The 12,428-nt window shown below is 42.4% G+C and overlaps 1 protein-coding gene across 2 annotated transcripts in view; it reads right to left on the bottom strand.

Moving 5' to 3' along the window:
• Positions 1–3,662: 3,662 nt before the first annotated feature.
• DCBLD1 (discoidin, CUB and LCCL domain containing 1) overlaps positions 3,663–12,428 on the bottom strand; it is a 40,040-nt gene continuing 31,274 nt past the window's right edge. For both annotated transcript variants that reach the window (XM_025207057.1, XM_025207058.1), the window contains exons 11-14: positions 10,791–10,878; positions 9,729–9,778; positions 8,023–8,142; positions 3,663–7,569 (exon numbers count right to left, since the gene is read on the bottom strand). In XM_025207057.1, coding sequence (XP_025062842.1) covers positions 7,049–7,569; positions 8,023–8,142; positions 9,729–9,778; positions 10,791–10,878 — 779 coding nt within the window. In that variant the 3' untranslated portion in view covers positions 3,663–7,048. The remainder of the gene's footprint in view (positions 7,570–8,022; positions 8,143–9,728; positions 9,779–10,790; positions 10,879–12,428) is intronic.

The raw sequence follows: 12,428 nt of genomic DNA on the forward strand, positions 1-12,428 counted from the left end.
CTGAGGCAAAGAACTTGTTGAGGAGTTCAGCCTTGTCCCCCCTGTCCGTCACCAATTGTTTCTGCCCATTTAGTAGGGGTCCTATTCCTCCCTGGGCCTTCCTTTTACTCCCTATATATCTAAAAAACAATTTCTTGTTATCCTTTACTTGGGATGCCATCCTCAGTTCCATGGTAGCTTTGGCCCGTCTAACTGCCTCCCTACAAGCACGAGCAGAGGAGGTATACTGTTCTTTGGTGATCTCTCCCTGTTTCCACTTTTTATGTGCCCCCCTTTTGGCCTGTAGACTGCCCTGAATTTCTCTGGTCAGCCAAGGAAGCCTCCTGGCCCCTTTCCCTCTTTTTCCTCGCATCGGGATCGTCTCCCTTTGTGCCCGAAGGATCATTTCCTTAAGGCACAGCCACCCTTCTTGGGCTCCCATCACTTCAAAACTCCTACTCTGCAGTGCGTCCTTGACTAATTGCCTAAGTTCATTGAAATCAGCTTTCCTAAAGTCTAGCACTTTCACCCTACTAGTTACCTTACCCACTCAACGTCTTATGAAGAATTGTATTATTAGGTGATCACTGTCCCCCAGATGGCCACTGATCTGTAGGTCCCCTACCATATCATCCCCCGTCACCAATACCATATCCAGTAAGGCATTCCCCCCCCAGATCCAGTAAGGCATGTGTAAATGTGCCCACAAACTGTGATTCTTATACCATTCATACACTTTTCTGACCTAGAACTGCATTATAATGATGCAGATGTCCATCTCCTCTGTAGACATGACCTGAGAACAAGTCATTTCATGTTCAGTACAAAACTGCTCCCCGTAGATAACTACTATTGGTTATTGTTACCTTCTACTAATTCCCCGTAGGTAAAAGGCTATGTATTCTTTTACTTTTTTGATAGCCTATCCCTCCCCCCCACCTCAAAGTCATAATCCAAAATGCTCCATTTAAAAAAAAAATGTGACAACAATGATCTTTACTGTAATTTTGTCTGTTCCTTTTCGGAGGCATATCTAATTGAGCTGGAAGGACTTGACTAATTGAGCTGGAAAGACTTGGCAAAGAAAGGGAAGACAAGACAAGCATATTGCTTTAGTGAGGAGCAAATAATTGAAGTTGTAACTGCTATCTCACCACCCTATTGTGGTTCTCAAACTCCAATTCCTTCTGGGCAATGAATGAAGCTTCAAAAATGCCTTCTAGTTTATAGATTGGAAACCAAAGCATAGCGAAGTTAAGCTTCGGCTCTTATTTGGCTGTTGGTCTTAATACTTTTCCCATCCACCCACAAAATCTTCTCACCTGAGTCTGGAGGTGCTTTCCAACCAGAATAATTGGTTAAGCTTCTTGATTTGCATTAAAGCTCAGATGCCTTTTTCACTGAGGCCAGTAATGCCTCCTAGGCAACAGGGGTACTAGCAAAATCACTCAAGTGCCAGAAGGTCTGAAGTGACTTCTTCATGTCCTCCCTGTGTGCCTGGGACAGGCCATGCAAGTGTTTCCACAATTTACTTGGAAAGGATTATGGAGTGGCTCAGCTTCCTGCAGCACAAAGACGTAGGATATCTCATAGAAGTTGTCATGACATACAGGTATGTGTGCAGCACCAGAGGACCCCTCATTCAAATAGGACTTTGTAGTGTGTCTCCTCATATCTGGGCTAGGCTAGTTTGGGTCTTAATCATTTAAACCAGGGGTGCTCACAGGTCAAATCTGGCCTGTGAAGCTCCTTATAGGCTTGGAAATTTGGAAGCAGGAGAGCGGTGGCACTGTTTCCCCACTGTCAAATCTCTAGACCCATGGGAAGCCCTGGGTCCTGTACGCTGAATCCTGTACCTAACCCTAGTACACAGGGCCAGGCAGGAATGGTGCTGGGCCTCAGGGCCCAATCTCAGTGGAGAGGGAGATGGGAGAGGGCAGTGCCAGGACCCTGGGACCCTACCCCAGTGTGCAAAGCAGGGAGAGGGTGGTGCCCCAGGGCCCAATCTGGCCCAGATAGCCCGGTCCTGCCTGCAGACAGGCTCTGTGCCACTCATCTGGCCTAAAAAGCCAAAAGTTTGGGCACCACTTATCTAAGATATGCACTGGACCCACCCACCCATTGTAGCCAAATGAGGATGAAGGTCTTTACACCTTATGTATGTTATGAGGAATAGAGTTTCATGAAGCTCAGGCCAGAGAGCTATTTCTGAGCTGTCGTTTTGACTTCACAGCTGTAGGTAAGGTAGAAGTATCTTACTTTGGGGGCTTTTCTCTCTTAAGAGAATCTCAGTTGCTTACAAGCTCACAGGGGCAGTGGCAGTCTCTGCTCCTGTTCCCAGGGAAGTCAGAGTTTTCCTACTGACTTCTTCAAGGGCACAATTAGCCCCTTAGGGATGTGGCTCACTTATTATTTAACCTTGTGAACTCTGACTTGGGTTAACTGTTCCATGCTATTGGAAGTGACTGTTGTATACTAGCAGCTCAGGACTCAAATTCTATTGCAATGGCTCACACTCAAGTGTAGGAGCAGTCTCTTATCTTGGAGGCAAAGTTCTAAGGAATTGCAAATTCAGTTCAATTCTACCTTAACTCTAGAAATAAGAAAAGGCAGAATCAGAGTAAAATTGGCCCTTGTTAAACTGACTCAACACAAAGCACGACAACTTGGCAAAGGCTAGTTTACAAGCCAGTGATGCTGAATCCTGGGAAGAATTTTTAAATGCACAGTGTTCAAAGTGGTGTTAACTATGCTGCGATTGTACCCAGATCCATTGATACAATGCAGGTCTATGCAGATAGGCTACAACTTGATTTACCACATTCTTCTTGCTTGAGGCAGATTGCTGTCATGAGTGACAGAAGAATGCCGGCTCAACCATGATCAAGGCACAGAGACCACACAGGATGTGTGCTCTGCTTTGCTTTCCCCGGAGCTTTTAAACACAGAAGTGTAGTGGTTGTTGTGAGACAACTAGTAGCCTAACCTTTGGGCTGTGCATGGGAAGTGGAGATGGAGCCACAGATGGTCCATTTGCAGTAAGAAACCTTAGAGTCCTATTATTTCATCTGGATGCTCCCTGCCATTCAGGTAATTTTTAAAACCCTTTTTACTGTGACTTCTTAGGGAAACAAAAATTAACTGGGCTAAAAGAACATGTACATTGTGGTGTTTGAACGCCAGAAGGAATATAAGAGAACAAGCAAATCTGACCATGAACTGTACCCCAGACTCCAATATAGAGCAGCATTTTGCAGATGTAGGAAGCATGACTGAGACATGCCAAAAGCCAGACCGTTTATTGTCTAACAGCCTGGGTTTGATAACTACATCACCAAAAGCATCTTAGACTGGCAATAAACTACGGGCAGATCAAAGAAGGATTTAGGTGACCTCAACAGGGCATTCAATCACCTCCTCCTAAGTCCAAAACAGTGATCCCCAAGATCTCTGCCTAACGGCTGCCTAACTTTGGAGGTGCCTACGGTTGTTAGGTTCTCCCTTCTTGGTCTGAAACTTCCCTGAGCATATGTGCATACCTAGACCTGCTTGGCTCTCAGCTACCAGATGTCTAGCTCTTGGCTAAGCCCCATTTGGATCCTGAAATTCAGGAGGGATGCCTGCAGGCCCTGATCCATCAAACAATGCCTAAATATCCACAAACATTACTGAGTTGAGCAGAATACACAGCAGCTGCATCTCATTTATTCAAAAGCATTGCCAGAGAGAGAGAGAGAGAGAGAGAGAAGGTCCCAGATGTTACTATTATTTCTGTTTTTCATTCAATGACTCTTTAATGTATAATAAATTAAACAATCCTGAGAGTAGGCATTGGAGTCCAGGACTTCCATGTGTCCCAGTCACTAGGCTATAGTCATGCTCCCTCTTCTTACTACTCCTCTTTCCTCGTGATAGCTCAGCTTTAGCAGGATGCACAGAGAATAATCACTCACCCAGGCCTGAACTATGGTGGTCAGGGTACTGTCCTGGGAAGTAGGAAGCAAGTTTAAATCCCCTCAAACTGAGGAGGGCCTGAAACCAGGCCTCACACTTCTTCAGTGAGTGTTCTCACCACTGGTCTATTATATACAAGATGGGCATCTCCTCCTCCTCCACTTCCTGCTCCTCCTCTTATGGCTGCTCAAGAATGAGCCCCCAGTTCTTTGAAAGGATACTTCTAGATGCTCACCTTTAGGGAAGGGCTCTGGATCTTATCTGTATGGGTTGTCTTCCTTGCAGCCTAGGCTCAACGCTCCCTGTTTGAGCATGGCAGTGTTTCCTGTAGGTTAGCTCTAGGTAGCTGAATCAGTGAGGATGTCTTTGGTTCATCCCTCAGAGGTGCCCAGCTCTCCCCACATACCATATAGGAAGCCTGGGCACTTAACTATGGGTTTTGAAGTCAGCTCCAGGGGCTAGGAACCTAAAAGTTAGGTAGTGGCAGCCACCTTGAAGATGCCCATTATCTTTAATTGGAGCTGGCCTGATTAATTAATTGTGCTTGTTTATGGAGTATCAAGCCGGACTAATTATCCATCTAGGCAGAGTGCCAATACCACACACTGAGAGCATCTACACATGCGCTTTACTGCAGAGTTGATTAATTAGTTCCACAGTAAAGCATCACCATCTATATGTGCAGTGCTATTAGGCCAGAGTAAACTAATTAACTCTGCCATAGGATAGTACTGCCTGACACAAGTACTATCCTATGATGCAGTTGTTTACCCTGCTGCAATACACACACAGATTGTGACCGGGGCTGGATACAGCATGAGGGTGCTACAGTGTGGGGGCTGTCTGCTGGCTAGCTCTGCCCTGTAGCACCCTTGTGCCCCAGCCAGCTCCCTCCAGAGCCAAGGCACAGCAGCTCTGGGCCTGCAGGCTGACCTCTGGGGCCCCTGCCAGCTGGGGATGCGCTGCCCTGCCTCAGCATGCTGGGGTCTTGGGCACATGTAAATGTTACACCTGGGAGCGATAAACTCTGATGCAAATTGCACTGGAGTTTATTCAGCCCCAATAACTGCACACATAGATGTGCCCACTGGCATAGGTGTGCCCACTGGTAGGGTGCATGTGTGTGGCGGGGACAGTCTTCTCTCTTATTCACTTACACAAGGCCAGCCTGGAAGTTAGCCTTTGTTTCTTCCTTTCAAATAAAAAAAACCCCAGACTAAATGGAACATAGTGATAAACTTTTTTTTTTAGCATGGCCTTTTAAATCACATCTGAAATGTAAATAACAGCAGCACAGCTGTCACTTTTGCACATCATAAGGAACACTGCTTTCTGGCTGATTGTCCAATTTCACATCCTGCAGGATATGTAATAGAGTGGGCGTGCGGTGTCGATAAAGCCGAGCTAGACTCCAGCCATCCATGACTTAGTTACCGAATGCCAGTGTCCTTTATTTACACCTGCATGTAAACAGCCAGAAGTAAACAATACCACCCAGAGCAGTCTAGCACATAGGCTGCTGCAGCTTCACTTCAGTGCCTGAGGTGTTTCATACATTTCACAGAAACTATATTACAGTAACACAAGAGGTGACATAATCACATTGACTTTTTTCTTTTTGCACAGCACTGAGATCAGTTACAGAAAATAAATGTGCAGTCTTTACTGATAATAATTCCCTTGCTGTAGAGAGGAATTGCCAGCGTACTCTTGTCTTCAAATGTCTGTACATATGGAATTGCAATATTATGTGCACAGGAGTCACACACACAATTACCTCCACATTTCTAAATTCAGCACCAGGAGAAGATAAGTGCACTCATACAGTTTGCAAAACATGCACAGAGTGAAACAAGCACAAAATCCTTTTAAGCCTGTTTTAAGACCATATATAACCAGAATTAACAGTATACATCTACTCTGTACTTCTACAGCACCTTCCAGCAAACAACCTCAAGATGCTTTACAAGGCTCTTATAATTTATCCTCATTATGAGGCTTGGAAATATTCCCCTTTTACTCAGTTTCCCCTTCTGTAACTCTATAGGATAAATGACTTGCCCACAGAGCTGTTAAGAGAAATCAGATTTAGTGGCCTGGTTTTGCCTTAATAAGAGAGTATTTTTCCTTCCCCTGAAGCCTAGAACTTCTTGGCCTTTTACCGTATAATTTTGATATAAAACAAAGCTGCATGGCCATAGGGAGAAACACTCAATTTACAAAAAATACTTGCAAGTGCAATGAAACATTCTGAATTTACATTACCTATCATGGAGAAATTTGTTCTCTAACAACAGCATAATAATATTGCCAGCTACAGACTGATCTGAAGGCAGTCTTCTGCCATAATTCACATTTTGGCTCCACTGAAAAAAAAAGATGAATAAACCATTCTGTATATTTCAACAGATTAGCAATCATGACAGCAAGAGACACAATGCTTGAACCAAGCCCAGTCTTTTCCACTGTTCTTTACCATAACCAGCTCAAATCACATCCTAGCATGAAACCAAATTCAAACGATTGCTGTAAAAAAGGTAGCTGATAAATTTGGTTGAACATCATATGCAATTGCTCACCTATTCTCTTGTGAGTATTCTATGCTTCGAGTAGTTTTATTTCTTTCACCCTTCCCAGAAGTATAAAATGCCTTACTTCCAGCTACCACAATCAGGAAAATAAACCACCCAAACAAGAGAACAACATAGTTTTAAAAACTGTTAACACAACAGCAGATAAAAGAAAGTTCTGGTGAGCATTTTTTTTACAGAAATTTCTGTAACAGATATTTCTTCTATTTGAATTCCACACAAAAAGAACATATTAAAGAAAACTTAAGTTATTCTTCTTAAATAAAAACTATTTACAAATTGCACATATTGCACCTGGATCACATTCTGGGATCCATCACAGAAGATAAATGTGAGTCTTCACTGATATTAAACAGTGATTATCAGTGTACTTTTGTCTTCAAAATTATGTGCACGAGTTCAGTCTCTCTTCTAGTTTCCACTGGAGAATCCTTTAAAACAATGATGTACATCTTTTCATTCTGGAAAATGTACAGTAGTAGCACTCTCTTCACTAGTACAGCAAATAGCTCTTGCTCAGTAGATCACAAGAGAGCCGTCATGGCTGTCTGGTTTATTGGCTTTAGAGAGTCTCTGGGTGTTGAGTAACCCTCATTCACTGGTGAAGTAGTTTGTGGCTTCTGATAGTCAGTGCTATAGCTCACAGAGGTCAAGATGCTGTTAGCTTTAGGCTTATCATAGTTTGTTAGATTCTGTGGGGTTTGATAATCCCCATTCCTGGTGTCAGACCTACATGGGTTAGAGAAGCTGCCAGCAGAAAGGGAATGTTTATGAGCTGAAGAGATGACAGGCACGTTGTAGCCATTCTCAGAGGGAAAAGCCTTTTCTCTTCCAGCATGCCGTTCTACAATAGGAGTGGCGTATTCAGGCTCCTGACTGGTCAGGGGCAGGGCATATTCATGGCGGCTAGCTCTGTGTGGGCAGCTATAGTGGTTTACAATCTCTGGGCTACCTCTCTTCTCCTCATCCTCTGTGTCCATTGGTCTAAAAGTGGATCCTTTTCGTGTTACCATCCCAGTTCCAATCATGAGAGGCTGCTGATAATCTGAGAGGGAAACATTAAAAATTCAATAATAATCTACATACAAGTAGTGGTTTGAGTCAACTGTGAATTCATTAAGAGGAGTCTGAGATTAAAAACCTCAAGTGACTGATTTCTATTTGGAGTATACCATCATAAGGAATGAAAGAAATGTCCAACCTCAGTTCCAGGCAACCACTTTTGTTCAGCCAACCCCTGTCCTAAACTCTGACTTTTTTACAAGGAGAAATGTCCTTAAAGGAAATTGTTAACAAATACCTCAAAAAATTAAAAAAATCTCCTGGGTGGTTTGCTGTCTCACTCATTCAACGGCATGGGGGTATTTAAATCAGCTCCTGTGTCCCACTGTGTGCACTTTGCTAGAGCTTTGCTTTAACAGGTTTACCTGCCCCTCTTGCCATTACATGCTACACACCCAGAACAAAATAAATGCACCAAAAATTACACAGTGGTTCCCTGCCATATCACTTGTGACCAGATCCAGCTTTTGCGGTGTCTCTTTTTCATTGTTATAGCTGATAGTAAATTCAGTTGACTGATGTCTAGTAAAAGGCTGTTTGATCTGTTTCCAACAACCTTGAATAAAGAAATAAAAGTAGAAGACATTAAATTTAGAGTGATTCGACTTTAAAATATGTTGATTGGAACTTATCAGAAAGTCCAGTTCTTTATGTGGATGCTGTTAGTATTTTGAGGTAGTAACAGTAAACTGCAAAAACCACACTGCTTGTAAATCATTGGGAAATATCAAATCAACAGCTGTTTTAAGGTAAAAAATAAATATTACTAAAAATGTTTTTCCTTTCTGCATTTCTTGACAAGAAGGGCTCAAACTGTGTAGTTACTGGCAACAGGGTGTTTGTGTTTGACAGTTAATTTGCAGAGAAATGACAGGTTTTGTTAAGCTAACTAACCAACCAACCATTATTTCTATGGTAAAAAAAAGATGCTTATAACCCTTCAGAACAGCCTTCTGTTTTGGTTTCCAAGTAGGGTCCCCCATTATCACAGAATCAGAATGCCTAAGACAGATCAGTTAATTTGCCATCACAACTCTCTGGTGAGGCAGGAAATCTGTAAGTGGGAAAACAATCACTGTTTAAATGACCTGTCTGAATGTCCCAGGGAGTTTGTAGCTGAACTGGAAACTGTATTCAGATCTCCTACATCTCAGCCATGTTCTTTCATTACGGAACTAAGCTTTCTCCTGGCATTTAGGAGGTGGATTTATGGAATGCGGAAGGGAGAGCAAACTGACTTAAGCAAGCAGATCTCTGGTTTCATATGTCTTGTCTTCATTAGAAATGGAACTTGTTTTAGGACTCAGGCTTGTTAATCTGACTTGACAAACATGCTGTCAAATGAAAATTTCTAAGGAAGACAAGCTCAGTGACCGTGCCTTCCCTCTGTTAACAAGTATAAACTTTAAGACCTGTTGAGAAAAACATATTCTGCATTGGTCTGTTTTCAAGATTCCTTCAGACAACTGAGTCTTTCCTTTCTTAAACAGAGTTATACTTCAGAGAGATGTTCCTCCATATAACTGACAGGAGTGTATGCCCCACTAGAAAAAAGGGCTAAACAGCAGCTGGATCCAGATTGCCAAGCCTAGCCCCACTCTAGAAAGCCTAATCAACTGAGCGAAAGGAGTGTGAAATGTTAAATGTTTCTGCAAACGACCTCCAGAGCAAAATCTCCCAGCCAGTGTTCAGTTCAGATTTGATGAACAAAGTACAGTTCAGTATTGAGCTTTGTAAATCACATTGAGGGGCAGGAGGAGGAAACAAAAAGACACATCAAAACCTCCATCTCAGGGCTTCTTTGGAGAGTGACTGTTCCCCATACTACGGGGAAGAGGCTGGGAAGGAGCAATCTGTTTCAGTGTGGTTAATTTCTTTGATAAAAAACACTAAGGTAAAATAACTTAAGACATAATTTCTCACTTGTTAAGTACATTTCTAACATTTTAACTCTGCAGGTGCTGTCTTGAGGTAAGACTAGTAGTGGTCTCATTTGACCTATTCTTTGGTGAACAGGGCAAATTTAATATAAAAAATATTAAATGAGGAGGAATTAAAACACAATGCAGTTAGTATTTAATTGCTCAATCCTTTCTATTGCTTCCCCCAAAGGAGAGAATAGAAGTATGATTTTCCACTAACCTGGTTTCTGAGCATCAGATAAGCCATAAGCAACTCCTTTTATTTCTCTCCTGTAAGGAAAAGAATGTTTTTGTAAGTGTCTGTCACTCACAGCATTTCATCTTCATGCCTTAGCTTTGGTGGAGAGAACTATCATATTTGCCAGCTGAGAACTGTCATGCTCTTTTAATTGGTGGATGATGTGGTTTATTGAATGTAGGGCTTATAAACTGGAATGGTTAAACTAAGTTTCTTTCCATGTCCATTCAAGACATTAGGCACTGCAATTGAAACCCTGTGATTTATGTTGGCAAATTATGCTGGAGAATGGCATGCCAGTCCACACATTATCCTCTTGGCTGTATGCTCAGATTATTATTATACAATTTTGCATAGTTTTTAGAGTTTGTAGTAGATGCTCTGGGGAGACCTGAGCCCTTGTTAGGGTGAGCTGATATCACTTCCCCCAAATTTCCATCTGGCGATGCGAACATTTCTATCCCCTGGTCTAAGTTGTTTGACAAGTTCAAATGAAAATTGTGGAAAGGGAGTCAAAGTTGATCAAATTCACCTCCTTTCAACTTTCTCAACAAAAGGTGGGATAGTGGCTCAGATTTACTCACTCACCAACATATGCTTTAAATTTGTCCCACCAATTCTCAACTGCTGTAACTTCTTTGTAAAAGGATTAGTAGAGACAAGCAGAGGATGAGGAACAACAGGGGTATGGCATAACATGGCTAAAATTGTTCCCACCCCCTCTGACTCCTCTGTGTGGATCTTATACCAGAGTTTAGATTCATTTATATCCCAGTAGGTGGAGGCAGAGAGGCTGAGGAATCTAAATTAGCATAAGGAATTCCATCCTACATCACTTCTGGATGCGACTGACTGAGAAACATGGTTTACATGACACCAAAGGACAGTTTCTGTTTAAAGGAAAATTTTTCAAACAATGTTAAGCTCCAGCCTCAAGGAAGTACTGCTGGCATATGGGAGTGAATGAGGAGTGTGCAAACAGCAGTGTGATTTACACAACTACAACTATCCTGCTTTATATAAGAAAGAAGTAAAGTCTCTTACTTGCGTATGGTCATATAGATGCACATTCCAAATAGGAACAAACACAGCACTACCAGGACTGGGACAATGATAGCTGTAAGTTTTAAACCTGCAGGGAAAGAAAGTTGCAAGGTGCAGTTATCCAAAGTTGGATATGTTTTTACTATGGTCAGCATGCTAAAAATGAGCATAGGCCAAAAACTCTGTAAGAGTGCACAAGAAAGAAAAAAAATGCAATATTGCAACAGGGTTTGAGCTAAACACATGCAGCAGTGTTGATGCCGAAGGAGTTAAACCCATTTTCTCTAGGCCTGTGCTTTACTCAAAATCTGTACACATCCTTCTTTAGAATTCTTTCTTATTGGAGATGAGGCTGGCAGTGCTGCCTATTGTTTAGGTTACCTGACACCTTCACAGTTAAAAACTGCACATCATGCATAATCAGAGATTAGATTTTAGCAGCTAAATCCCCAGATTTCACCCTCACTGAACATGCTTAAGCCTCTCACAGCTTTTAATGTTGACCAGACGGAGCATATGCCATCTCTACAGAGAGAGTAAGAATGATCCAGCCAAGAGCCACGAAGACTCTCAAGGTCTGTTTTTGTAAGCGCTGGTCTATGCTGGTCCTGCATTATCATCAGTTATTGTTAGTTCAAATGGCTTGGCCAGACTTGAGTGGTATTTCCTAGGGATGGCAAAAGGTTCCAACCTTGTGTGTAAACCACATGTTGGTCAACTGTATGCCTTATCTGAAGCAGGCACAGACCTGCTCAAGAGATGAATCAGGATTGTGCACTGAAAGGTGATTATGTATATGGCTTTTAATTTGCTGCAGAAGGTGAAAAGTGTGAAGGAAATTAAAGGTCTGTTTCTACCACAGAGTTCCTATGCAACGCTGAGCCAGTCACTTAAACCAGGCTTCACAAACAGTTACTAATTTTTGGATGCCCAATTTGAGAATCTGGCATCCAAAATGCAGAAGTGTTGAATACACAACTACAACTGAAGTCAATAAGAGTTGTGCTTTGAACATATGAAGTGTTATAGAATGTTAAAGTACTCTAAAAACAAAAGCATCTCATATGGGTACCCCAAATTAATATATGTATTTGGCCTTAATCACTCTGCGCCTCAGACTGTAAAACAGAGATGTTGCCTCTTCATCTTACAGAGTTTTGTGATGATAGATTCATGTTTGATGCACTTGGATACTATTGCAATGAGAATGATAGTAAAATCTGTGGAGGAATAACGTCTGGGGAGAGCTACTGAACAGCAACGATAAAAACAGAATTATGAATATCTGCTCATTCAGTGATTCATAGATGTTAGGGTCGGAAGGGACCTCAATAGATCATCGAGTATGACCCCCTGCATAGGCAGGCAAGAGTGCTGGGTTCAGATGATCCCAGCCAGATGCCCATCTAACCTCTTGAAGACCCCCAGGGTAGGGGAGAGCACCACCTCCCTTGGGAGCCCATTCCAGACCTTGGCCACTCTAACTGTGAAAAAGTTCCTCCTAAAGTCCAGTCTAAATCTGCTCTCTGCTAGCTTATGGACATTATTTCTTGTGACCCCCAGGAGCGCCTTGGTGAGTACAGCCTCACCAATTCCCTTCTGTGCCCCCATGATGAATTTATAGGCAGCCACAAGGTC

The sequence above is a fragment of the Alligator sinensis genome, unplaced genomic scaffold (genome assembly GCF_000455745.1).
Source record: "Alligator sinensis unplaced genomic scaffold, ASM45574v1 scaffold38_1, whole genome shotgun sequence".
Classification (NCBI taxonomy): domain Eukaryota; kingdom Metazoa; phylum Chordata; order Crocodylia; family Alligatoridae; genus Alligator; species Alligator sinensis.